Source organism: Choristoneura fumiferana, chromosome 7 (genome assembly GCF_025370935.1).
Source record: "Choristoneura fumiferana chromosome 7, NRCan_CFum_1, whole genome shotgun sequence".
Taxonomy (NCBI): domain Eukaryota; kingdom Metazoa; phylum Arthropoda; class Insecta; order Lepidoptera; family Tortricidae; genus Choristoneura; species Choristoneura fumiferana.
The window spans coordinates 8,074,064-8,100,983 of NC_133478.1; the positions used below are offsets into that span (position 1 = coordinate 8,074,064).

Genomic DNA, 26,920 nt, shown 5'->3' on the forward strand with positions numbered 1-26,920 from the left:
TGACCATAAAGCTGACTACATTTCAGCACTGGATTTTTGTGATGTCAATATATTGGGTGAGAAATTATTTTTATTTGACTTTATACTTAATAATCGTAAATTTATTCATTCTTTAGAATGGTTTGCTTTGAATTACAATAGAATTGGCTTGCCAAGTTTTTGTGTTTCTGCCTCGTGTTTTACTCGTAGCTGGGCATTACTGGTTTTAAAAGGCCTGCGCATTATTTGTCGTCAGTAAAATTTTATAGTTTTCAAATCAATCCATACTAAGTGAATATGGATGGCTCAGTCAAAGTCAAAATATCTTTATTCAATTTAGGCTATAACAAGCACTTACGAATGTCAAAAAAAATCTACTACCGGTTCGAAAAAACCTTTGTTGAGAAGAATCCGGCAAGAAACTCAACGAGGTATATGTTTTTTAAACAGATTTACAATATTATTAAATGATATCTATGTATACATCATAAGTATTTAACACAACTTTATTTTTAACACAGTAGCTTCGCTATTTGAAGGGATCGCTAATGCGGATCGGAATTATTTCCAAATAGCTAGTAGTAGGTATGACAAAAGCTTTTACCTTTTATTAAGGAATTCGTTAATTAGGATAGCCATTCAGTTGCAGAAGAGGCTATATAGTGCTCATTTGAACAATTTAAAGCGATTTTAACATTATGCTACCATCGTCAGTCTAGTTTTTTTTAGTCATACGATTAAATTTAGCTTGATAAAACTACCCTATTGCTTCCAGTACTTCTCAGTATACTCAATTATGGTTGGCTTAGGTCATATATAGTAAATATACTTGATCAATTTCTACAGTCATTTAATTTGAAATTAAATAAGATGTGCATTTTACTTTGTGTAAAGTAAAAATTGTATAAAGGTAGAAATTTATTAAGAAGTTTAATATGTCTCAAAGCTAAGTTATCCTGTTTTGCGCAGACAAGTCTTATTGCCCCACGTGCTCACGAACGCATGGCTCGCATCTCAAAGGGGCCTTCATGCACATGAAGTCCTCGATTTCTCGCGTGAATGTAATTTGGCTGTTGACAGATTTACAACTACGAGTTACTTAGGTGGGAACATGCACTATTTCAATCTACGTAGTATATTTGATATATTTAGCTAAGAAATCAAATATTCAATGGATATTCGGGATCATCATCATCTCAGCCGTAGGGCGTCCACTGTTGGACATAGGCCTCCCCAAATACCTCCAGTTGCTTCAGTTGGAAGCAGCCTGCATCCTTAACCAGGTCATCCATCCATATCGTTGGTAGACGTCCTTTGCTGCGCTTACCGATCCGCGGTCACCATTCGAGAACTTTTCGGCCCCAACGGCTTCTGATTTCCGTGCTCTATGGCCTGCCCCTCGTTCTTCTACGTATCTTCTCGCGTATTCGGGATTATATCTATTTCAAAATAAATATTTTTATAAATATTTAGATGAGTCACTCACGTATTAACAGTCGACGTACGCCCGAAATGCTTCAAGCCAATCCGTGGCTCTTTTTTAAGGTGAGCTCAATCAATCAAACGGATAGCTAACCGTGAATGTGATGAGTTCATAAAAAGCTACATTGCTCATAAATATCTACGCGCAACTAGACCCTTCCAGAGACATCCTGTATATTATTAAAAAGTTAGTGTTAAAAATAAAGTTGTGTTAAATACTTGTGATGTATAGATATATCATTTAATAATATTGTAAATCGGTTTTAAAAAAATATACCTCGTTGAGTTTCTTGCCGGATTCTTCTCAACAGAAGTTTTTCCGAACCGGTGGTTGATTTTTTTTGACATTCATAAGTCCTTGTTATAGCCTAAATTGAATAAAGATATTTTGACTTTGACTTTGACTTTATTTACAAATGTCACCCAGATCGCTATTAATTGGCTTGCTGCCTTAATAGGTTTGCTGCGTTTCCTCGTTGTATATAGTCTACGAAAAGAACCAGCATTAAAATACATATTTTTAAATGAAATTAGTTTTCCATGCATGTTCCCACTGCCGGGTAAAGTTACTGGAAGTACACCGAATCACTTGAGGCGTGACTCGCAAGCACTGATAACTTAGTAGCTATTTCTCACGTTCCTATTTCGGACTTCAAAGTTTATTGATGCAAAATTTGATACGAGTACTTCCTTAACTATTTGGTATTGTGGTCGTGTTAAAGCTACACACATTATTGCTGAGAGTTTCCACTGATGCAACAGGTGAGCAAAGACCAGCAGATCCACAAATGTGACATCGTGACATTGAGTTCGTATAGGAACAAGTGGCTTTAATATAAAATAATGTTCCTAATTTAGGATTTTGGCCCTACGCACTCGACTTACCCGCTTTAGTGAAGATTTTTGGTTTGGTTGTAATATCGCCACGACGATTTTAGTGAGGGTTTTCTGACAGTTGGAATATCTTTAGATGCTAGTTAGATGTATTTTTATTATCTGAGGTCCGTTTGACGTCACTTGCGATTAGCTCATTTAAGTCATAATAAACCGCTCTCTCAATGTTACACAAATAGGGAATATTACTGCAATTTTCTGCCGTCAGAGTGCAGCACTAGCACAAAACTGTAAACATCTTAAATGCCGTAATACCATATTATTTCAATATTTTTTTTGGAAATATAGCTCTATCGTTACTATCGATGTAAATATCATGTTATTTTAAAATATCATGATTCTATTGGTACTAATAGGTACTGGTCATGATCTGTCATGGCGACGAACTGACATTGTTATGGAGGTTTGCGCTAGTGTCGCCCCCTGCGCAGCGCTTTCCCTAATATGAACTAAGTATTTTAAATATCAAAATGTCGAAGTTGTCAAACTGTCAAACGGATCTGACGGTACTAGCGCCAGGAGGGCTATCGTTTTTTGTCTCATTAGATGGCGCACTGTTGCGTGAGGTTTTTAAGTATGGCTTTCAAAGTCTGTTATTACAGGCGAGAAAACAAAGTTTATATTAAAATCATATTTAACACACCTTAAAACCTTACCATTAAAATATCGAGCATGCCACAGTGTTGCATAGTCCCCGTTTTGTTCGGAAAAAAGGGAGGACAAAGGTTTCCGAAAGACAAAACTGTCTCAAAACACAGACATTCATTGCCCGGAACGCATATTTGCCATAATCAATTTCAGATATTGCAAAATATTCTCAAAATTATTCTAATTATAAATAAACCCGCGTAGCTCGCCCAAAAACTATGAGATTTGACATTTCGGAGACCTCACGCTACACTAGCGCCTCTAGCGGCGAATTCATTCGCGATAGCCCTCATTCTACGCGGCTCAGCTTTAATGATAGCTTGATAGCACATGCATCCTTATTCGCTATGAATTTTATATCATTCGGAAGCCATATTAAGTTTATGTTTGAAACACCGGCTTTGAAGCAAGTTTAGCAATTAGTGTTTAGCGGATTTACAAATTAATGTCTTTCGTAACGTTCTATAAAAATGTATTTAGCTTTTCAAAAAAAAATGCTGGGAGATTAACTGTTAATTTCATGTGTTTTATGTGCAGTAAAGAGTTATGCAAGAGTTATAATTTTTTTATGGAAAAGCCTTTTTTAATAACTGTAGCTTTTGATTGCGTTGACACAGAAGTTTTTTTTTTCACTGCCCCAAGGGGTAGCAGACCCGAGTATTTTACCTATACATATTCATTTCAGTTTGATACCTCCACGCGTCCCCGAGAAAAAGGGCACTGAGACCTGAGACGGACGAAACGAACTGACTGTCGGATAGACAGACAGACGGACAACAAAGTGACCCTATAAGTTTCGCTTTTGACAACTGAAATACAGAATACATAGTAATTTCTGCTGCCTATTGTGTTACATTTAAATACGGCACGGATTATAAGTCCTAAAGCGCTCGGTTGTTTAATGCGATAAACGCTGCGTTAAGTAAACACCATGCGTTTGACGAACATCTAATCTAACCAATCACAATCTACGCAATCTAATGAGGGCTATCGCGTATGAATTCGCCACTAGAGGCGCTAGTGTAGCGTGAGGTCTCCGAAATGTCAAATCTCATAATTTTTGGGTGAGCTACGCGGGTTTATTTATAATTAGAATAATTTTGTGAATATTTTGCAATGTCTGAAATTAATTATGGCAAATATGCGTTCCGGGGCAATGAATGTCTGTATTTTGAGACAGTTTTGTCTTTCGGAAACCTTTTTCCTCCCTTTTTTCCGAACAAAACGGGGACTATGCAACACTGTGGCATGCTCGATATTTTTATGGTACGGTTTTAAGGCGTATTAAATATGATTTTAATCTAAACTTTGTCTTTACGCCCGTAATAACAGACTTTGAAAGCCATACTTAAAAACCTCACGCAACAGTGCGCCATCTAGTGAGACAAAAAACGATAGCCCTCATTACCAAATATGCGTTTGCCGCTGCGTTTACGCGCGTAAGACAATGTTTGGTAATTAAATTATCTGATGCACATTGATTGAAGGCAATGCGTTAGCGTTTAAGAAGATTAATTACTGTATGTTATAAGAGAGTCCTTCTTCTATGCAGTGTTGTGAAGCTTACATATTGGGAGTGTGTGAGTGTGGTGAAGTTCAAACTACAAAAGTAATAAAACTGACCTGGGACCAAATCTTTGAACATTACTATTATCTATGTTACGTCTTGTCTTGTCTTGTATAGCGATTAATAACGATATCCAACAAGAATACCTTTGGAAATTATTTAATTACAACAATAAAATTATTGTTTTGGACGAATATGGAATCAATAAAAATTAAAGAATCAATGCCTACGAATAAAAATTCTCGTTTATAGGAATAGCCTGTCGGATAATTTTGGCCCCGGAAAAGTATTAAGTCTCTGTGAAAAAAATCTGATTCACAAATACAGTTACAGGCGGAAGTCTGGTAATATATGAAAATCGTTTCCGTAACGTTCACGGACCTCAAATTGGTCGAGACCTTTTTTGCAATAAATCGTGAAGAACGTGGGTTACCTACTACAGAAAGTTCATCTAAAAAGTTCCCCGGCTTTTTTCACTTGACGTGTATAAAAAACCTTTATTAAAGCCATAACAGTCAACTAAGTGTGTCAAGTTCCATAACCATTATCATTTGTAACAAAAAAGTTGTTGATACGACTGCTTCTGCGCATTTTATGGCAATTTTGCGCACAATTTCATGTTCTCGTGAACTAAGTGGTGTGACGTATTATTTTGATGGCAATTGAATGTGATTTTAACCACTTTACATTACATTGTGGCAATATTCCGTTTGCTATAACTATTAGGCTCTATTAAGTACACTTACACAAAAATGTGGAAAAACTATGCAACAATGACTAAAACTACTTCATATATCTCTTCTTCTTTCTTTCTTTCATTCGCATAAACGTTACGCCAACTTACGTCGAAAATGCACAAATTGAGATCTTATAAAGTGTACGCGAATATTGTAGAAGAAACATTAGGTACCTCCGCTTCAATTTGGCATTGTGTGAATGGAATCCCATCTATGAATAGACGACATAAATCAATATGAAACCGCGAATCATATACAGCCTTTTTGTCTTCCGCATATCATCAATTAAAATATTTACACGTGGCTAAATGACGCAAGGCGAATTCTTTGAAACCGGTTTCGACAATAGGTTTGTGGGAGAACACAGAAACGGTGAACCAATCTATGAAGAGCTCCGGCCTTCGCAGTTCTACACGCGCTCAAAAAAATTGGTAGTTTAAGTCGGGTCAAGTTTAAGTGGTTTAATGATGTTTTTATCTTGACCTCAAGGCGACATCTTGTCGCTTACTCCATAAAATTAATAACGCGCTCTTGTCACATCCAAGGATCGCGAAAAATAGTCGATGGCAGCAAAGTAAAAGAAGACATCTACAAAATAGCTATTTTACAGGAGAGCGTATTTAGTAAAAAATAATGACTACTTTGAGATTAATGGACTGATTACCATGAAATTTTCTATGATGCATTAAAATAATGTTCTTTGGTGATTGTTCAATAAATTTTATTTCTGTAACTTTATTTTAATGAAAAATTGTAGATGTCTTTTTTTACTTTGAAAGAGCTTAAACGTAGAGGAAGACATCTGCCTGATATCCGTTTATGCGTTGTAATGAAACAAACGCCTTTTCCGTTATAAAAAACGAATAAGCTAAGGTAAGAATCTCCGGTAAAACTTAGAGGAGTGTTTAGAGATAATCTAAACAACATGCAACGAGTATTCACCCTTTTTTTGATAAAATTTTGTAGATGTCTTTATTTACTTTGCATTAATCATTTTATTCATATTATTAAATGAGTTATCTACCACTCAACCTCATCGCTGTCTATCATATAAATTCATTTATTTCGTTAAAAACCCCCAAAATATGTGTAAATTAAAAATTTTTTTTGTTTTATTTTTGTTTACTCATAATTGTTTTTACGTACTCAAAAACTAAGTTATTTTTATAGTTTTACACTAATAAATTAAATAAATCAACGGTAGGTACAAGTAATAAAATTACGTACAAAATATATCCCAAAACAAAACAATATAAACTGTAAAAATAAAACAGTATGTACTATAATAGTATAAATAATATAATGCTATAATGAATGTGGATAATACCAAAATTGTCATCAATGGCCACATGGATCAGAGGCCCGTCATCGTTAGTGGAAATCTTCTTGATGTTGTTTCGGAGTACACATACCTCGGCCTGATTTTGCAGTTAAGGTACCAACACATGCTAGTTACTAGCACGAAAGCATGCTACTATTCAGCAAATGCTACTTACTAGCATGTGTGCATAGGGATGTGCTACTATTATAATAATAATAATCCCAGCCTATATACGTCCCACTGCTGCGCACAGGCCTACTCTCAGAATGAGAGGGCTTGGGCTGTAGTTCCCACGCGGGCCCAGTGCGGATTGGGAACTTCACACACACCATTGAATCGCTTCGCAGGGTTGTGCAGGTTTCCTCACGATGTTTTCCTTCACCGTAAAGCTCGTGGTAAATTTCATATGTAATTTCGCACATGAATTCCGAAAAACTCAGAGGTGCGAGCCGGGGTTTGAACCCACGATCCTCTGCTTGAGAGGCCATAGGTCAAACCACTCGGCCATCACGGCTTGCTACTATTAAGCATGCTTTTTCTGTGTCATACAGGTACAGCAGGTACTAGCATGCTTATTAGCATGCTAATAACGAGCATAATGAAACAGTAGCCTTAGGTAGAACACAACTTTGAGAAGGAGGCCAAGAGAAGGATTCAGCTGGGCTGGGCAGCATTCGGAAAATTATGTCGAGTTTTTTCGTCAATTATACCGTAATGTCTGAAAACGAAAGTTTTTAACCAGTGCGTCCTACCCGTCATGACATACGGAGCTGAAATGCGGCCCTGCCAGCTATGGAACGAGCTATGCTCGGAGTTTTTCTGAAGAATAAAATCCGCAACGAGACTATCCGACACAGAACTAAGGTCATCGACATAGTTCATAGAATTAACAACTTGAAGTGGCAGTGGGCTGGGTCATATCTGTTGAAGCACCGACAACCGCTGAAGATATTGAGTGGAGACCGCGTCTCGGCAAACGTAGTCCAAGACGCCCTCCGTTCAGGTAGAGGGACGATCTGCGAAAGGCTGGTGGTAAAAGCTGGATGTGTCTAGCCGAAGACAGGGCGCAATGACGGTCTATGGGGGAGGCCTATGTCCGGACTGCTATTGCCTGATGATGAATAGTATAATCGATATTCTACCTACTACTTATATACCTATTAGGAAAAAAACAGATTGCTCGTCATCATCAGTCAAAATCTGTTCAGGCGTGTCGTTTCCAAAAAGCGGTAAGCTGCAAGCAATAGAAACTTAAGTACTTACTTAGGTTAGGAATTTTAATTCATTTGCTGTCTAAATTAAAAAAACAAACAAGTGTATGAAACCAATGTTAAGTAATATATCTATTTGTTTAAATATTTTAAGAAAAACAAATAATTTCCTCATAGAAATTAGAAATAATAAATTTGTAGATTGAGACATATGCAAAAAGTATGACGTATAAACGGACAAGTGGCATGTGACTTTATTGACGTCACAAGCATCCTGTCAAAGCTCCGTAGTAAAAGCGGATAAATTCAAATGTCCGTTTCTACTGCGACGTTTTTTCAAAAGCTAGTGTAGATGTTTTCTTTTACGTGCCAAATTTTCTTCATTATTTTGAAATTTGAAATATTTTTTTAACAGACTTATAGATATGGTTGAAATAAGTTATTTTTTGTAAAAAAAGCATTTTTGAAAAAATGTAGATGTCCGTATCTACTTTGCTGCCATCGTAGTGCCTTTGTAAATCTTAACGACACGACACCACGAAAGGCGGCTCGCTTTAACATAATTAATGAATCAATTCCGCGAACACACTCATGGGAAATTAAGGTAATATAGACAACGTTTTTCAAATTATTGTAATTAGAATTAGGAGGATTGCTGTAATCGTAATGTTCTTTGTTCTGTTTTTTCATTGCTAATTCTTAGTCATGCGGAGTGCCTTGAACTTAGTTTTTGCGCTTTTTACCTGGTTTGGCAAGTAATGGCCTTCGTGCAGCCTTCGTCTATTTCCTCAATTAGTAATGCTAGCTACTGACCTGTTGTTGGTTGCTGATACACGATCATTTGCATGGGTTTGATTGTAACAGAGGTGTTTATAGCCATTGGTGTTGTTTGATTTTGATTATTGTTTGTAAGACTTTCATGGCATTTTTTGACGTGATAATTACACTGACAAGTAGGTAAGGACAATGTGTCACTTTCCGGCCTACGAGTATATATACGAGTATGACCTACTGTGCCCTTAGTGTAAGTTTTCGGTTACAAAATATGTCTCGATCGCGTTCGCGTTAAAATCTCAATTTGTATGCAAACACGAACAGCGCCTCTAGCGGAACGTTTGCGATGTTCGTGTTTCCATACAAATTGAGATTTTAACGCGAACGCGATCGAGACGTATTTTGTAACTGAAATCTTACACTAAGGGCACTGATGAGTATAAGACTCACGAGGATTCCTCTCGGGTTGACAGGGCTCGGGCTGTAGTTTCCACCCGACCACAGTGCGGGTGTGGAACTTAAAACACACCATTGATCTGCTTCATTCAATTCAAATAAATTTTACTTTTCTTACAATTTTTCAGTCACCGCAATTTTAAATTATGAAATGTAACTTTCCACACAAAATTGTAGGTAATCATGAATTATGTATATTATATTATGTAAACCCTTTATTTTTTTCTTTATTTCTTTTTATTTTTAACAATGTATACTACGAGTAAACACAACTAAATTAAATCTAAAAAAGGCCCCCGTGGCATGGTGCCCAAAAGGCTGGCAGCATTCCCTCGTTGAATTTTAAATGAAAATTGTAAAACCCTTTATTGTACAAAAATAAGAAATTAAAACAATAGCCAATTAGTTCTTAATACTTAAAGTTATCAATAGGTAGATAGTATCTCCTTTATTTTGGCGGGAGTTAAATTAATAAAATGAACCCTTTTCCATGCCCCGCTAATTTAGCCCTTGGAGTGGCAAGCGTCAGGGTCCCGGCACACTCTTGTTTGGCACGCGACCGGCTCCCGGCATTGATTTTGTACCATATTGTAAATGTAGCAAGGTACATTTATGTGGTCGCTATATGCACTATCCTGGAAAAAGCTTAACAAATAGCCGTTGGGGGAGAAAAGTTCTCGAGTGGCGGCAGCGAACCGGAAGACGAAGCGTTGGCAGGCCTCTCACACGACACGACACGACATCGTGAGAATTGCGGGTAACCGGTGGATGCTAGTGGCGAGTTGTCGTTCATTGTGGTGTTCTAAGGGGGAGGCCTTTATTCAGCAGTGGACGTCTTCTGGCTGATGATGATGATGATAATGATGAATTAATTAATATGTTATAGGTGTAAGATGTTCGTAGTTCGAAAAATAACAAACTCAAGTAAACATTTAAATTGTAAAGCACTTGTTTAGTCCATGTTCCCAACTATCTTTGCTACATGTTCCCACGTCAAAGCTTAGATTAATCTCAAGTGGTTTTAGTAAAGCACGTATGATATAATGAATTCCTTGGGCACTCTTCTGACATTAACTTGTATTATAGCTTGTAAACTTCAGATATAATGATGATGTAGGAGCCGCTTAATGTCTTCTTAGCCATACATCGCTCACAAACATTGTTCGCTCCGTTTCGAGTCGAAATTGGCCTTGTGGTTGAGGTAACGAGTAATATTTTGGTCAAAAAAATATGAATGCGCTCGATCAATCATAATTACCTAATTGGAAGCTTTTATGTCGATGCTCGAGGTTGCCGTGCGCTGGCATCGATTCAAAGCTCGATCGTTAAATTAATTAGGATTAATTCAATTTGTAGAAATAATAAAAAAGTTGTCGTATTTACACAAACGTCGCTAGTACATTTGCCAACAATTTTTAGCACAGAATCTTTCCTTATCTATATATATAAAAGAAGAAACTGACTGGCTGACTGACTGACTGACTGACTGACTGACTGACTTATAGATCAACGCACAGCCCAAACCGCTGGGTCTAGAAACTTGAAATTTGGAATATATGTTCCTTAATAGGTGTAGACGCGCCCTAAGAAAAGATTTTTTGAAATTCCCACGGGATAGGGAATAAATGGGATTTATATTTTCACTTCGAACTGGCCCTATTTCATTAACTATAATTATTAGAAACTTCAAATTTGACATGCAAGTAGGTAATACTAACAGCTAAAAACATTTTTAGGATTTTACTAAATTCCTACGGGATAGTGAATAAATGGGATTTGTATTTTCACTTTTAATTAATGACCCTATTTCCGTAAGTATAATTATTAGAGACTTCAAATTTGGTAAACAACTAGGTAATACTAACAGCTAAAAACTATTTTCAGGATTTATCAAAATTCCCACGGGATAGGGAATAAAATGGGATTTATATTTTCACTTCAAAATGGCCCTACTCGTATTTGCGTAACTATAATTATTAGAAACTTCAAATTTGGCATGCAGGTAGGTAAAAACTGTTTCAAAGATTTTCCGATTATCCCACGGGATAAAACGAATAAAGAGGATTTTATATACTTACCAACTGAATCAGAAAACGCATAAGCTAAACCAATAAAACTGGGGACTGGAGATTTGGCAAACTGATGTAAATCTGGTAACAATTATTTAGCAGTGACATCCTACTCATTCTGGTGAGGATCGTCTCCGTAGAAGGGAACTCCTCAAAAGTTGATGGCACACGCAAAAGACTTTACATGATTGTTAAATTTCAATGACAATGCGTTTATATGATATACACCGCCTGATGCTGCAGCCAGGGTTGGCTGCTGATGACGGAACTCCTCAAGGCTGATAGCATAGATACGAAATTTTACATGTACGTTCAACGAGCTGACACAATTACTTTGCCCACCCGCGACCTTTATGATAGCTACTTTTGTGCCCATGCAATGTGTGTTCATGCAGTTCCTCCACCTCCACACTGTAAGAACACACAAATCACACAAATCCATCTATCACGCGTTTTGAACTCAACCAGAGTTCATCTTCAGAGCAACACAACCGTTCAGCATGCTACGATGTGAAATTTGGCATAGATGGACCTAAAGTAAGGGCAAAGATTAGAGAAATAGAAAGAATAGGAAAATATCTCAACTTTGTTTTTTTCTTTGTTTGTTGGGGTCATCTCTGAAACTATTTAGCTGATTTAAAAAATCTTTTATCTATTGATACACTATCCCTGATTGACATTAGACTACTTACTTTAAGAAAAATTGCAAACTTTCCGCAGAATAAAAATAATTTTCAATTTTGAGGCACATTTTCAAAATTATTTCAATAATAGAAAGCTACAATGTGTCTCTAATCGACAATTAAGAATATTAAAATAGATCATAACAGTAATTCATGTCCCGCGGGAACTTTACAATTTCTCGGGATATAATCCTATATCGTGTATGAAGTCGCAGGCAAAAGAAACGCGTAGTATGTACTTTAATGTTTTCTAAAATTCCAACCCTGAATCAGCGAAGCAGGGTTTCAAAGTTGGTAAGAATCATAATTAATTACGTATGTTGGTCGATTTTTGTATTACAAAATTTGCACATCTGTCTAAAAGAAAATCTCTCTGTATTTGTATTTCCATATAATCCTCCGAAGTAGTTGGTGTTGCAGATGTTTATGGGCGGTGGTGATCTCTACCATCAGGAGACCCACTTGCTCGTTTTCCATCCAGTCGAATAAAAAAAAACTTGACAGACGAAGCTTTTAATGGATTGGTTTTAGTTTATTTTTATTATAATCCAGAATTACTAGCATAGGCATCAAGGACGACTTTTACTAAGTAACTTATGAATCGTGGTTAGTTGAAATAAATTAAAGTGAAATTGAAAATTTTAGTCGCCGGCAATAGCTATTTAGTTACGAAGAATATAACTTTTGTTTCGCGTAACTTGATAACTACTTAATGTTCTAAGTTGCTAAGGACAAAAACGTTTTTTAATATTACTTTTTTTCTTCCGATGTAATCAAAAGTTCGAAGCAAATATCTATCATAATGTTTATCTTTATATCGTCTTATTTTTCCGCTTCTTTCCTGTTTAGGATCTCGGTCGTAAGTTTCGACTATATAGGATGTTAGAATTGACATTTATTATGTTTAACAAGCGTTTTGGAATGTATGAATGAATTAACACCTACGCATTTATTGACTTGATGATGTACATGTAAATGGATGAGTTGAAAGTAAATTTCGTGAGTAAAGTTTGAGACTTTGTTTAAACTATGATCACGTGTGTAATAAATGTGAGAATAATGTATGAATTTCGGTTTTATCATCATCACAAAATTTTTTAAACAGCGAATTAATTATCAGAAAGAACGTATAAATATACATGTATAATGTATCTATGCAGAGGTTAACCTCGGAGACTAATCAGTTAACCGATTCTAAAAAGAAATCATGTATAGAAAATTTCATCCCTGATAAATTTTAGCTAACGAAATGACGGCTTATATAATTATTTCATCTTTATTTATTGTATATCAAATTTCCTCGAATGGTGACCACAAGCCGGAGGACAAAGCGTTACCAGGCCTCCCACTAGATGGACTGACGACATCGTGAGAGTTGCGGGGGATGCAAGTGGCGAGGTCGTTCATTGTGGCGTTCTAAGAGGTAGGCTTTTGTTCAGCAGTGGACGTCTTTTGGCTGATGATGATGATGATGAGACAAACACCAAAAATGATGCGTTTGGTTGGTGTGGACGCGGTTATATTGATATACCTTCCTAATTCAACTTTCTACTCACGCACAACATTTAGATACTTGACTAAGAAAGGTTTTGCACTCAATGTTATTCATTATTGTCCACGGCTATATGATAGCCCGAGCGAGAACGTTATCTTGATCATTAGTGTATAAATCACATCTATCTTTAGATCGTAATAAAGATTACAAGTATCATGGCAAAGTGGGATTTCTTCCCGCGAAATCATGAAAATTCATGGATTAAACTCAATTAGATATCAATAGCCTTTTATGTATGTCTGCCGATTGGTGGATGCTTCCCACGGGCACCATCTTGGATGGACGGCTTGACAGTATGATTGGGTGTAAGTATCGAGACCCCGCGCCTGCGCGTTTACGTTAAATGCTCCGGATCATTACATTTGGCATTTGCTCACGAACCTACCCTCGCTGCGTGAAGCGGGGCTGAACACTTTAAATGCGCCTTTCCTTGTGTAATTACTTTCTTTGTTTCCTGGTTGGAAAAAAATAAAATAAACACCCTGTGTGTGTAGACCACACAGCCCAAGCTAAGCGATTATACCTACATACGTTGATGATTTTACTATCGCTCGGGGAGGGTCCACATTTGTATAATTTTAGCGCTAAGCACTGACGAATAACGGTTCGGCCGTTGGGCCGAAAAGTTCTCGAATGGAGTCCGCGGATAGACAAGCACAGCGTAGGACGTCTAACAACGAGATGGAGGGATGACCTGGTTAAGCCTCGGGGGATGCAGGCCGCTTCCAACCAAAGCAGCTGGTGGTCTATGGAGGAGGGAGGCCTTTATCCAACTTTGGTAATGTTATGGTAGGAAGTTTGGACGTAAGTTTTAGCGTACGGAGATACGAAACGTTAAAATTATACAAACGCCTTAGGTGCGTTGTCTTAAATGGTCATTGATCGCGCGATTATGCGTGCGTTCGATTCGATGAAACTGTTCGCGCGAACATGTGATGAAACAAACTAACTAATATCTATGAAAAGTCCTAATTAACGGTCATGCGATTATGCGATACGATAGTTTTATTGCACGGTGAAAAATCGCATCTCACGAACGGTGGCCAGTTTGGATGATGCCTTACACGTTAGGTCCGCACTATACGCATCTGGTTTTAAATTACTTAGACGGATAGAGACCTTGGATTTTTGCTAATATTTTATTGTGGCACGTTTGATATCTAGTTCAACCGGTATATTTTATATTATGATCACCTAAAAACCCAATGACACGATTCAGTCGTGATCACAAAACAAAATTATTCGTGACAATAAATCTGAGGTGATACGAGAACGGTACTTCCTAAATGTAGCGAGACGCACGGGCGAGGCCCACCCTCGATTGTGTGTTCATTGTATGCAAATCGGTCGCCGCGCCCGCCGCTACCAAATATTTCACGCAGCCATCCTTGAGGCCGACGAGAGGCTGCCGCCCAAATTACGCGACCCGCAGCCACCACGCTATAGACATTCCAGGAAGCACCAGGCCAAACGATTTGTCCCTTCCAAGTCACTGGTTTCGTCGCGGTCGTTACGTTATACAGATTCGCCAGACCCATGGGAACAGATCACGTTGATAACCCCCACCCTATTATCAATTCAGTGTTTTGATGTTATCCTAATTACTTGTGCGCCGCGACAAAGAAGACAAATTAACTGTCGGAGAATTCCAAGCGTCATTGCCATTCAGACACTGAATGTAATTTGTGCAGTCACCGTCACGTCCCGGAGTGCTAACCGACGGCCGCCATTCCTCACTTCGGCCATTCTACAAAAAAAAAACGTCAACACTCGACAATACTAACCTCTCCATTCAATATTTTAGAGTTCAATGTTCAGCCGGCCTTCAGACTTGAAATCTTAATACACACTCTTTTGTGCCACTCCTACCCACGTTGTTTGTAATTTGAATTTATGAATATTGGCACGTTGACTGTTCCTTGAATTCTTATGTGCACTGAAGGGGTTTCGAGTGTGGTTCAATTGTGGGCACGTTTGGATATTTGTGATTTTTACGAGCAAGTCATATTGGCCTGCGTTTGTTTAAAAATATCAATCACGGTGTATTCAGCTTTGAGTAATGCGAGAGCAGGGCATATCGCCGAGGCGTTGCATACATTACCAGTTAAGATTTTAATACGGTTACTTACGGGGGCTAGGTTGAGCACAAACAATGGAAGATAGCAGCCCACGCCTTCAGGGTACTTACGAGTAGTAGGCGAATGTCAACGCACTGAACGCTTTGCCAAAAGTGACGCTCCGCGCGAGCTAACGGTGTTGACTTAGGCGTCACTAAGCCCATGACTTATTTATGACTCTAAGTAATAGCACTTCCTAATATTTATGCAGGTACCTTGCATGTATTACAATTTTAAACTGACTCAATATTGGTATAGCTCTGGTAGTAGGCAGGCATGCGTATGTCCATCCATCCATCCCAGCCTATATACGTCCCACTGCTGGGCAGAGGCCTCCTCTCAGAAGAAGAGGGCTTGGGCCATAGTTCCCACGCGGGAACTTCACACGCACCATTGAATTGCTTCGCTGGTTTGTGCAGATTTCCTCACGACGTTTTTATTCACCGCAAAGCTCGTGGTAAATTTCAAATGTAACTCCGCACATGAATTTCGAAAAACTCAGAGGTGAGAGCCGGGGTTTGAACCCTCTGCTTGAGAGGCGATAGGTCAAACCACTAGGCCACCACGTCTTACATGCGTATGTATCGTTTGCAAATTCTTCGAGATTGCGTTCAATATTTATCGAATTATGATCTTAAATTACCTACTCTTTGAACATAATGAATGGCAGATTTTTTGGGCCTTAATTATTGACATTACAATCCTACAAAGAAATTAAGTAATTGCCAAATTTTAAAAGTAAAATATAGTACAAAATAATTGGTCAACGGATTAGGATTGCCTATATGTTACCTACTCGCTGATAGTACGCTTTGTAAATATTTTTTCATCTCAGCACCTCAAACAGGCAGGTTTTGCTATGAGAAATCAGTGAGCAAAATCGCATTCTACTGACATTAAACAAACCCGGATAACTCATGTCTTAGATCGAGTTTAATTCGACACGTTTCGGGCTAATCCGTAGCCCTTCTCAGGAGCAACGCGACTGCGGCTAAACTAGATTTAAGACGTGAGTTATCGGGGTCAATATCATTTAAAAAGAGTGATCTCACGGTAGTTTCATGTTCAAAAAAATGTCTACTGACGTTAATATTTGGATACTAGCAATTACCTATTCAATTGTAACTATGAAATTTTCCGGGATGAAAAGTCTCCTATGAAGGTAATGTCCGGATAATAAACTATCTGTGTGCCAAATTTAATCCAAATCCGTCAAAACTGTCGAACCCCTATTGCGTGATTTTTAGGGTCGTTATTCGAGCGTTTGAACCGCCTCATTTTCGTGGTCACCTAGTAGTACTAGTAGTGAATGGGCTGTAACATTTGAAATTCGATGACGGCAACGCACCTGCAGTTCTAATTATGCTGTAGGTGTCCATGGGCGGCGGTGATCACTTACCATCAGGTGACTCTCCTGCTCGTTTGCCAGCTGTTCTATAAAAAAAGACATTCTGTACTTTTACTAGATAATCTAGGAAACTAACAGAATCCTCTACCATGTCACCAAAAATGTGCGCCCACGAAAATCATACGGAATAAAACGCTCGAATAATCCAAAACAAACTTACCTTATTTATCTACACTACATGCTCACAAACATTATTAATTATAGTGTTCATGTAAGTCCTCGTAGATGTAAATTGAGACCAGAAAGTAGTCCCATCCCTTTCCTTCGTTCCATATGTATACTTTCTGTAACTTGGACGTCTATCTATATGTAACAAATATAGGCTGATCAAATTAATCCGTAAACTTAATGCCAGTAACTTCAGTTTAATTTGATTTTCTCTGACTAAAGCATTTACGTGGTTTGTTACCTGGTATTCAGTACCTACACGAAGGAATTTCAATTTGATAAAGCTATTTGGGCTAAACATTTGGGGACATTGTTAGAATTCGATAATGTGGCAAAAACGGTCCATACACAAAATCATGTATGTATTTATTTTTGTGTTTTTTTGTTTATGTTGTTTATTGTTATTTTTAAATTTTGTTGTATTTGTGTGTCTTTGTGTATGTGAATAAGTGTCTTCTTTCTTTCTTTAAAAATATGTTTTGACCGGCTCAACACACCAAAAACAGATCTACCTTTAAATATAGCCGACATATTCTCGGACGCAGGGGGGCTACTACGAAATTCGAAAATCGAAGTTCGTATTGTATTGTCCCTCTTACTCTCGTGTTAAATAATGTAAACGTCAGCGGGACGGCAAGATGCGAAGTTCGAATTTTGCACTTCGTAGTCTATACTACGAAGTGCAAAATCCTAGCTGGCTCTATAGCCAGCTAGGGTTGCCAATCTTTCCTCGGCAAAATATAGTATTTTTCAAAATAAGCTATAAAAAATATGTAGGTACACTTCCAAAAGTTAATGTAAAGGCGCGTTCAATTTTTTTTAAATAAGGATTTGATTGTTAGATTTCGGTCTTGAAAATATAGTATTTTTGCGTAATATATATTTCTTCAACAGTATATAGTACGCAGACCCGAAATATAGTACAATACTATATATTATAGTACGTTTGCCAACCCTAGAGACACCGTCAATGCATAGCATGCTCGATACGTGTCAGGTACGCAGTGTCATAGGTATTGGTGACTCGTTGGCTTAGGTTGTCACGGGGTGGTGTCCGGGGAAGTTGTAAGAGTAAAGAAGAAGGCGGGAACAGGGCAGACAGTAATATTTATTTAAGTTAATAATAAAAGGGCACCTGCGTACAAACAGACGCGGTCTTAAGTATCTAAAAGGTATGCTTTGACACTGTATCAACAATTATAAAAATACATAGTTAATCAACTTACGTTTCCGTGCCCTAGTTCTTTATTTATATAATTCAATGGCACTGAAGTCCAGCAGTATTACATTACATAGAACAATGAACTTAAGGAGCTTCACTAATACACTGCAATTATTTGTTACTGGATAAGGATAAAACCTTCCTTCGTATAGGAGTAGTAAGTTATAAGCTTGTTATGGAGTTTTAGGAGATTCATAGGATCTAGGATAAAAGACAAGGTATCTGTTCAGCTCGGAGGCTCTGAATAGAATGGCTACTTGACGTAAATCGAACAGGTGTGGAATTAGAAAAGGAAATTTGAATTTAAATGTTATTTTTCGAATATGTGCTAAACCAGACAGTACAAAGAGTTAGGAAGAAACGAGATGTATGACACCTCGTTACGAGGTGTGTATTTACTGTACAACTATAGAGATCACTTAGAGACGAAATAAGTATAATAATCTTGTGGGATAAGCAAGTACTAACTTAAATATCTTTGAAAATACTTGTCAATATATTAAAAAATGTTATTTGTTTCAGATAAAGGGAGGCATTAAAACCACACATGTCCCCCAAAAATGATTCCGGTAAGTCATCACATAGTGCAACGTCAGTAGGTACACCATTTTTTTAATGCAATAGGTAGTAGACAAAGGTTTGTGTTCGATTCGATCACAATCCCACCTAGATCGAAACGAAGAGGTAGCCTAATTCTGGATACTGTGGTTTTGAAATTAGATAAACTACTTAAATGTTTTAAAACTACAATACTACCGGTAGATAATCGACCGAGTATCAAAGTGCTTTACTATATTAGGGTTCCATATCTCAAAATTAAAAACGGAACCCTTTTAGGATCACTCATGTGTCCGTCAGGCTGTCACAGTTAATTTGCTCACAGACTATTAACCCGATTGAATTGAAATTAGAAGTTATTTAAGGAAAATTTACGAAAATTCACCCCCTACCTTATCTCCGAAAATACTGATTGACATTTGCATCGGTAGGTTAGTTTACCTAGTGCCATCCACGAAGACGCGTGATTTTGTCAAAATAAGACATTAAGGGCATTGTATTAAGAACCACGGCACGCGTCATCGTGGATGACTTACCTACCATGAATCCAGCTTTCCAATTGCTTCCGACATCTGCGAGGTAGACAGCTGTTAAAGCTACGAATATGCTGTGCCGGGTTACAGCCATTGTAATAAAAGAAGCGGTTACACAGCAACGATCGTTGTTGCCAGCCAATATTCAGGTCTCAATAAAGTTGTGGGTCGAGTAATAAAATATGAAATCTTTACTGTTGAATATTATTAGTAAATTGATCTTATGAGGTTCCGCGATTGTGAAGTTGCTTTTAATTTGTCGTACCTACACGAACAATTAAATGTTTGAACGGTATATCTAATCGTAACAGAGACACTAGGCAGAAATCGTGACGTTATTGCAGTGATGCCAGTGACTTATGACAAATACTTATGGCAAAGTTTCTGTAGTCCTATAAGTACATATCTCCAGGGGTAAGTAATGAATATTTTTGTCAGGCAACTTGGAGCATGAGACAAGCGTGAGTTAAGTATATATCTACGGATGAAACACCTTGCAGATAATTTACACAAGCGATGCCATACTTGTCATCACTGATGTCACGAAAAAAATATAGACAACCCGATGGGAACTAATTTGTAAGGGGATACTCCACTTATATATGCCCCTTTCGGAAATAGATAGAACCCTATTCTGGGCCACTAACCTTTGTACAATTCGGCCGGAAGATAATACTTAATCGCGAAAACATCAGAGTACACTTATCTTCTCTAAACTTTTAACAACGTATTGTTACGTGGGGCCATGCGAGCTTAAAATAACAACGCAAAGAATGTCGTAAATTAAAATGATACAACTTGTATAACAACTAACATGGTATTAAACAAGTGAAACAATGCTGAGAAGGAAATGGGTACTGTGTACACTGTAATTAATTAAATTTACCTATATCCCTTCTAAGTGTACAGCGAATGTATTTTCCGCTGGATTTACAATTTTTATTAACCCCATTTCAACAGAAATTAAATACGTAAAAAAATGGAAACGTTAAACTACCAGATGTTTCAGAATCTCCGCAAAGTACCTACTTAACGCCTGATTCAATAAATTATTGATAGGCAATGCAATACACACGATGACGTTTCTATGCCTCTTGTTGTTAGTTCTGTGCATGTGACAGACGGACGGTCGACCGCAGATGACGCTGATTGCGTTAGTAAACATTGATGTATAGCACTGGAACAGGATCTTGTTAATATTCTTAACAGACGCTTGTTGCAGTCGTTCGTGAGTAAAATACATGAAATGTATCGAGGGTCTTATAATACTGCGATTCTATTTGATAATGTCATATTGATGGATGCTGTAAAGCGTCAAGGAGCATTATTTGTTTATTTCTCAAGTATCATAGGTAATAACCAATCTATAATATAAAAGTTTGTGTGTGTGTGTGTGTGTGTGTATGTTTGTTACTCCTTCACGCTAAAATGGCTGGACGGATTTGGATGAAACTTGGTACGTAGATAGCTAGACATCTGAAATAACACAAAGGCTACTTTTTATCCCGATCTTCCCACAGGATAGGGATAAAATCTGGAAATAACAACCGCTGGGCTTAGAGTCATGAAATTTGGTATGTAGATAGCTGGATGTCTGAAATAACACATAGGCTACTTATATTCCAATATTCTCACGGGATAGTTGTTCTTAACACAACACCTCAATGAAGATTACGATATAAATTTTGGGATTTCCCATGGGAATTTTGTAAAATCCCGGAATTTCAATTGTAACTACCAGATCAAATAGTTTACGCGTGCGAAGCCGCGGGTAAACTGTAGGGCCTTATAAAATTCAAGCAATCCGCAGCGGTTAAGGTTCTGAAATATCTGTTACCTATTTTGTTTTATTTAGGGGCTGTTTCACCATCCATTGATTAGTGTTAACTGGCGGTTAGGTGTGATGCCGTCTCTATTTGTTTTGTTCGAATAGACGGAGACGGCATCACATTTAACCGCCGGTTAACGCTAATCAATGGATGGTGAAACAGCCCCTTAATCAAAGATTTTTTTGGTACCTAATTGATGTTTGCTAGACTTTGGTACGCCCAAAGTAACATCTTCTATAGCTAGCGTCTTGGCTACTAGAGCTTCTAGAGTTGTGCCTATCTCCATGGTATTTCAATATCTTTAGCCGTATCGTACGTATCGCGGTAGGCTAGGATGCGTAAATCGCATCGCAAGGCAGCGCTCGTGAACATTCGTCTCGCGACGCATTTTATGATCCCCGCGCCCTATTTGCATTCGTGTGATGCGGGAGAGTGAAAAAACAGGATTAACGCGATATACCGTTACTCTGCTCTGTTTTTGCCCTTAAAATTGTAAAAAGATTCTCACTTTTCACCCTTTTTAGGGTTCCGGAGCCAAAATGGCAAAAACGGAACCCTTATAGTTTCGCCATGTCTGTCTGTCTGTCTGTCCGTCCGTCCGTCCGCGGCTTTGCTCAGGGATTGTCAATGCTAGAAAGCTGCAATTTTTCACGGATATATAGGTAAACTATGCCGACAAAATGGTACAATTAAACATTTTTAAAATTTTTTTTTGGGTAAGTACCTTCCATAGACGTAAAGTGGGGGTGATAGTTCTTTTAAAACCATTAGGGGTTTGCTGAGACGATTTTTCGATTCAGTGATTTGTTTGCGAAATATTCAACTTTAAAGTGCAAATTTTCATTAAAATTGGGTTTTCTAAAGCGGTGGGTGGAAAAAATTCAGGATGGTAGGTAGTACAAGTATATCAAACTTTCAAGGAAAACTATAACGGCTAAGTTTGCTTGAGAATTATTAGTAGTTTATGAGTAAATAGCAGCCTAAGGTATCAAATATACCTAAACTTGGAAGATTCCGTATAAAATAAGAAATCCTTAGAAAAATATTACTTATTTTTTTCTTAATGGCTGCGGAACCCTATTTTGGGCGTGTCCGACACGCTCTTGGCCGGTTTTGTTGTGTAATAATGATACATTTAAAACACACAGTATTAAATCCACTCTTTTAATGACACAAACAACACTGGCTAAAAGTTTTTCCAAAAAATAAAATCACGTAGCTTCCGCACGTACGTAGCATAGGTTTATTTTAATCTCTCGGCACAGTTGATCCCTTGGACTGGCCATTATACGAATTTATTTATTTTAAAAAAGAAACAAAGGTTAAACCGGTTGAAAGGGCAGCGGAAGCCGCAGGCCGCTATTCACGCGCGACTGTTTTTACCCCTTTTTTTCATATACCACCTTTGAACACGTTTCCTTCATCCTATAAATATAAAGGGGTATTATTCAATTCTTAGTAATTAGGGTGGCGGTAACGACCGCTTGCGTAATATCGCGCGGCAGAGACAATGGGCCTTTTTGAAAAGTCATTGCACACGAATACTTAATACAATACAAACGTAGACAATTAGTGGAATAATGGAAGCCGAATACAGTATGGCTGACTGATATGTCGGCAAATAATTTGAGTAAAATTGTTGCTAAAAATCTCTCGCTTCGCTTTCTGTTTCTGCCAATTAGCAGTCAATTTTATTTTCACATCGATTCACATGAGAACCGTAGAGCTGGATGAACAGTGTTAACTTGCGTTAAAGGGGCTGGAAATGGTGAAATTCGTGAAATCATTCTTGCGTTATGGTGTTAATTCGCATGTGTGTGAAACACTTTCTTTAGAAGCAGCATAAGGTACTTGCTTTTGCACGGTCTTTTTTTTAGTTTGCCATAACTTAACCTAATTATCGTAGGTTACACAGCGTATCATACGTCAGTGCCACATTCGTTTTTAGGGTTCCGTAGCATTAAAGTAATAAACTGAATCCTTATAGGATCACTTCGATGTCGGTTCTGTGCGTCTTGTCTTTGTCAGTTAGTCACCACTATACATATTCTCATTTTTTTTTCTTCAGTTGTGCAGTTAAAAGGACAAAAATTAGAGTAACTTGTTTTTATATCGGGTTGGCAAAACATGAACAAATATATTTTTTGTAGTTTGAACGGAACACACGAGTATGACTCGCACGTGGCACCGTTTCATAGTACCGTATCATACATAGCTTCTGAAATATGGCCGGGTCAAGCACACATATTTGATTGTGTCGTGGATAGGGCACGCTAAAATGAATTTAAAATTTTAATTTTTAGAATTGCTACGGTAAAACGTTGAAGAAAAGTTATAAATTTAATGATATCTCTTAACTTCAGAAGCTACAGCTGTAATAAACTAAGTTCACTAGAAGTGTGGAAGTGACCACAGATAAAACAAAAACTGGTCGGTTCACTCATTGGTAATACGACAAGTTATAATAGTCATCCTCAAGTAAAATAAAATATCTCTGTAATTTTTTCTCTTATTTCCAACTAGTTTGCGCCAGCGGTTTCGTCCCCCGTTGTAGAACTTCCTATCCCATAATAATTGCGCAAAATGCGTCTTTGTTTATTCATACTTATCATACAGGGAACCATGCTATCCTAACCGTGCAGGCAGCATCATGAAACAGTAATCTTGTGCTATTTTGAAACCACGTCCTTAGCCATCATTAACATTTAGGGGCTGTTTCACCATCCATGGATTAGTGTTAACTGACGGTTAAATGTGATGCTGTCACTATTTGTTTTGTTCGAATAGACGGAGACGGCATCACATTTAACCGTCAGTTAACACTAATCAATGGATGGTGAAACAGCCCTTACAGTAATTAATTATTAACTAAGTAAAAATAAAGTCTTCCATATTCGACGACCGGATAGCTAAGTTGTTAGTGACCCTGACTGATGCTAGCGGTTGCGGGTTCGATCCCCGTGATGCACGTGACGGGCAAATATTTGCATGATGAATACGAATGTTTGTACTTATATATTTTATCTATATATGTATGTGCAAATATGTCTATCCGTTGTCTAGCATAATCTTTGCTTAGTTTGAGGCCAGATGAATTGGTGTAATTTGTCACAAGATATTATTATTATTACGTTTAATTTCATATACGAACGGATATATCAATTGCAGCTTGTATTACTAAGATAATTTTACCTAATCAACTAAAGCTTCGTTCTTCTTCTTCTTTGTCGGATACTCTTGGCAGAGCAGTCGTGGTCACGTAGCACGTCGAACAATTCTACGCCAGTTCTACCTGGCTGTCGCTTCTCTGGCGTAAGTGTTGAGAGGAGTATTTGTTAGGGCTTCGTTATGAAGATGATTAATGTGGCTTTTTTAATCATTGTAAAGTAATCAACGTTTTTAACAAGTTTAATATATCCATTTCAACTGAGGAATGCGAAGTGATAAACACCTTGGAGCAAAAATTTCGTCCAAGTAAACTGTGCCGATTGGAGAATTTGCCAGCATATGATTGGCCTAATACGAATAATATCTATCGAAAGAGAACGAGCTGTTATCTAATCCCTAAAATACTGAATATACCCTTCCAAAAGATTTTTAAGTGCTGCCACTGACTCCAAACAGTGTAAACGAACTTTTAAAAAATACTCCTAGCCTGTGATAACCAGGTTTGATCTTATGTACCTATAGCTTAAGTTTGTACGCGGATTGAAACGCGATGTCTCGCCAGCTATTACATAAACCCCTAAAGGGTTTTCAATAGTGGCTCGTAATTTTCCACTCACTTGTAACACTTGTTCATATAAAAAAATATATATATAAAAATGCATTCTCAATAATATGCTGACAAACGGTAACTGCATGTTCTTACTTTTTCTATTTATAAGCTGTCACTTTCTTTAACCTGTTTTGTAGATGGTCTGCCAGTCGTATCGTCTTTTAGTTTGTGGTTGCCACTCGACAGCTTAATAGCTCCTAATGGATCAGCTCTCACTTACTGGATTTTCCATAGCACCATGCGTTGTGCTTCCCGTGCTGATCCAATGGGCTCTCATGAGATCTGTAATCACCTTTGTACACGGAAAGTGAACGTGTGATTTGCACTCATTATTTAAGAATCCCGCAAATTATCGCGTCAACTGCACCAACGGAATCCGAACCTGTTATGAACTAACATGACTTTGTTTGTGAATATTTCTTTCTTATTATTTTCAATGTTTGTTTACACCGGCTGGTATTTGTCCGGTATATTTAAGACGAGTAAAAGCACATCGCAGTTTGTACTGAAAGATAACACTTGTAAAATTTTCTAGAAACAAAAAGACAGGTTTTTATTCTTCTTGGCGCTCGGTTAGTCTTTAATATATTGCTTGGATAAAATCTTTGTAAGTAGAATCGCTCAAAGTTTTCTATCACATATTTTCTTCGAACGTTTTACAGAGAAACGCATTAACTAAGTATATTTTCGTTTCCTTTCATGAATCATAATTTACTCACGTGGAAATTCGGCGCAAAATGGAGGTGTCGGGGATTACCGACTCGTGCAATAACAATTTGGGATCTAAAATTCAAATTGAGGAAGATGTCCCCATCGATGGGTCCCAGGGTGAGCACGGGTCTATTGACAATGTATCTGTATTATTATTAGGGTCCCAAGGGATTTATGAGCATATTTGTGGCAGCGCATTGTCGTTGATTGATCATCTTTGAATTCCAGCGGGCACAAACTAATCTATTATGAATCGCGTGCTAAAGGGTGAATTTGAATATTTATTTCCCTGGTAGGTACAGTCGAGCAATTTGATACCTGTGCCACCATAGAACCTTATCATAGTGACTTGTTTTATTTATCATTGTTCATCGAATGACGTAAAATCTCATTAGGACACGGTTCTGTGGTGGCCTAGAAATCAAATTGGTTGGCTTTAACAAAAAAAGGACTTCCTTAGGGTGGTATTTTTTCCTCAAATTAAAATGAGATGAAATAGGAAAGTATAGACACATTTCGAAACAAAAAAAAAGAATTTTCCAAATCAATTCATAAATGACGAAGTTCTCTGAGATAATAGGTAGACATGAAAAAAGTACGGTTAAAAATCTCTGGTACGGGGCAGTCATGTTTTTGAACATTAAATAATATATGTATACTTCGTGAAATGCAAATTGATTTTGAAGAGCCTTTATGAATTAGTTGTAGCTTCGGCGATAGTTTTTGCCGTCGTTGACCAGTGAGCTACGACTCCATAGCTCCATACTACACATAACATTCCTAAGACACCTCTGGTCTCAATGAGATTGATGCTGATAGCCCACAGCAACTTGATCAGCCCAAGTTTTCTGACCCATATTTTCTCATTTCAGATGATAGTCCGAGTGTGGTGCGAGAGCGGTGCGGGCTGGGCTCCGACCCACGTGCCCGTGACGCCGCAGACCACGTGTCGCGACGTGCTCGACTGCTGCCGAGAGCCGGGTGACGAGCCCTGTCTCCTGCTCAGCGTGCACCCGCAACACGGAGGTAAGAACATAACAACTTCAAGAACAGACGGCGAGGCACGTGCCCATGATGCCGCAGACCACCTGTCATGTGTCGCGACGTGCTCGACTCCTGCCGAAAACCGGGTAAAGAGCCTTGTCTGTTGCTCAGCGTGCACCCGCGTGCAGGCACGTGCCTTATTTAGATAGTTCCACAGTGTATATACACACACATTT

General features: G+C 37.9%; 1 protein-coding gene and 1 long non-coding RNA gene across 2 annotated transcripts in view; one reads left to right on the forward strand and one right to left on the reverse strand.

Moving 5' to 3' along the window:
* Window positions 1–26,920, reverse strand: part of LOC141429647 (uncharacterized) — a 256,995-nt gene that overhangs the window by 153,921 nt on the left and 76,154 nt on the right. The window lies entirely within an intron of this gene.
* Window positions 1–26,920, forward strand: part of ASPP (Ankyrin-repeat, SH3-domain, and Proline-rich-region containing Protein) — a 388,674-nt gene that overhangs the window by 79,162 nt on the left and 282,592 nt on the right. Inside the window, exons 2-3 of the mRNA XM_074090067.1 lie at window positions 18,814–18,860; window positions 26,573–26,726. Coding sequence (XP_073946168.1) covers window positions 18,852–18,860; window positions 26,573–26,726 — 163 coding nt within the window. The 5' untranslated portion in view covers window positions 18,814–18,851. The remainder of the gene's footprint in view (window positions 1–18,813; window positions 18,861–26,572; window positions 26,727–26,920) is intronic.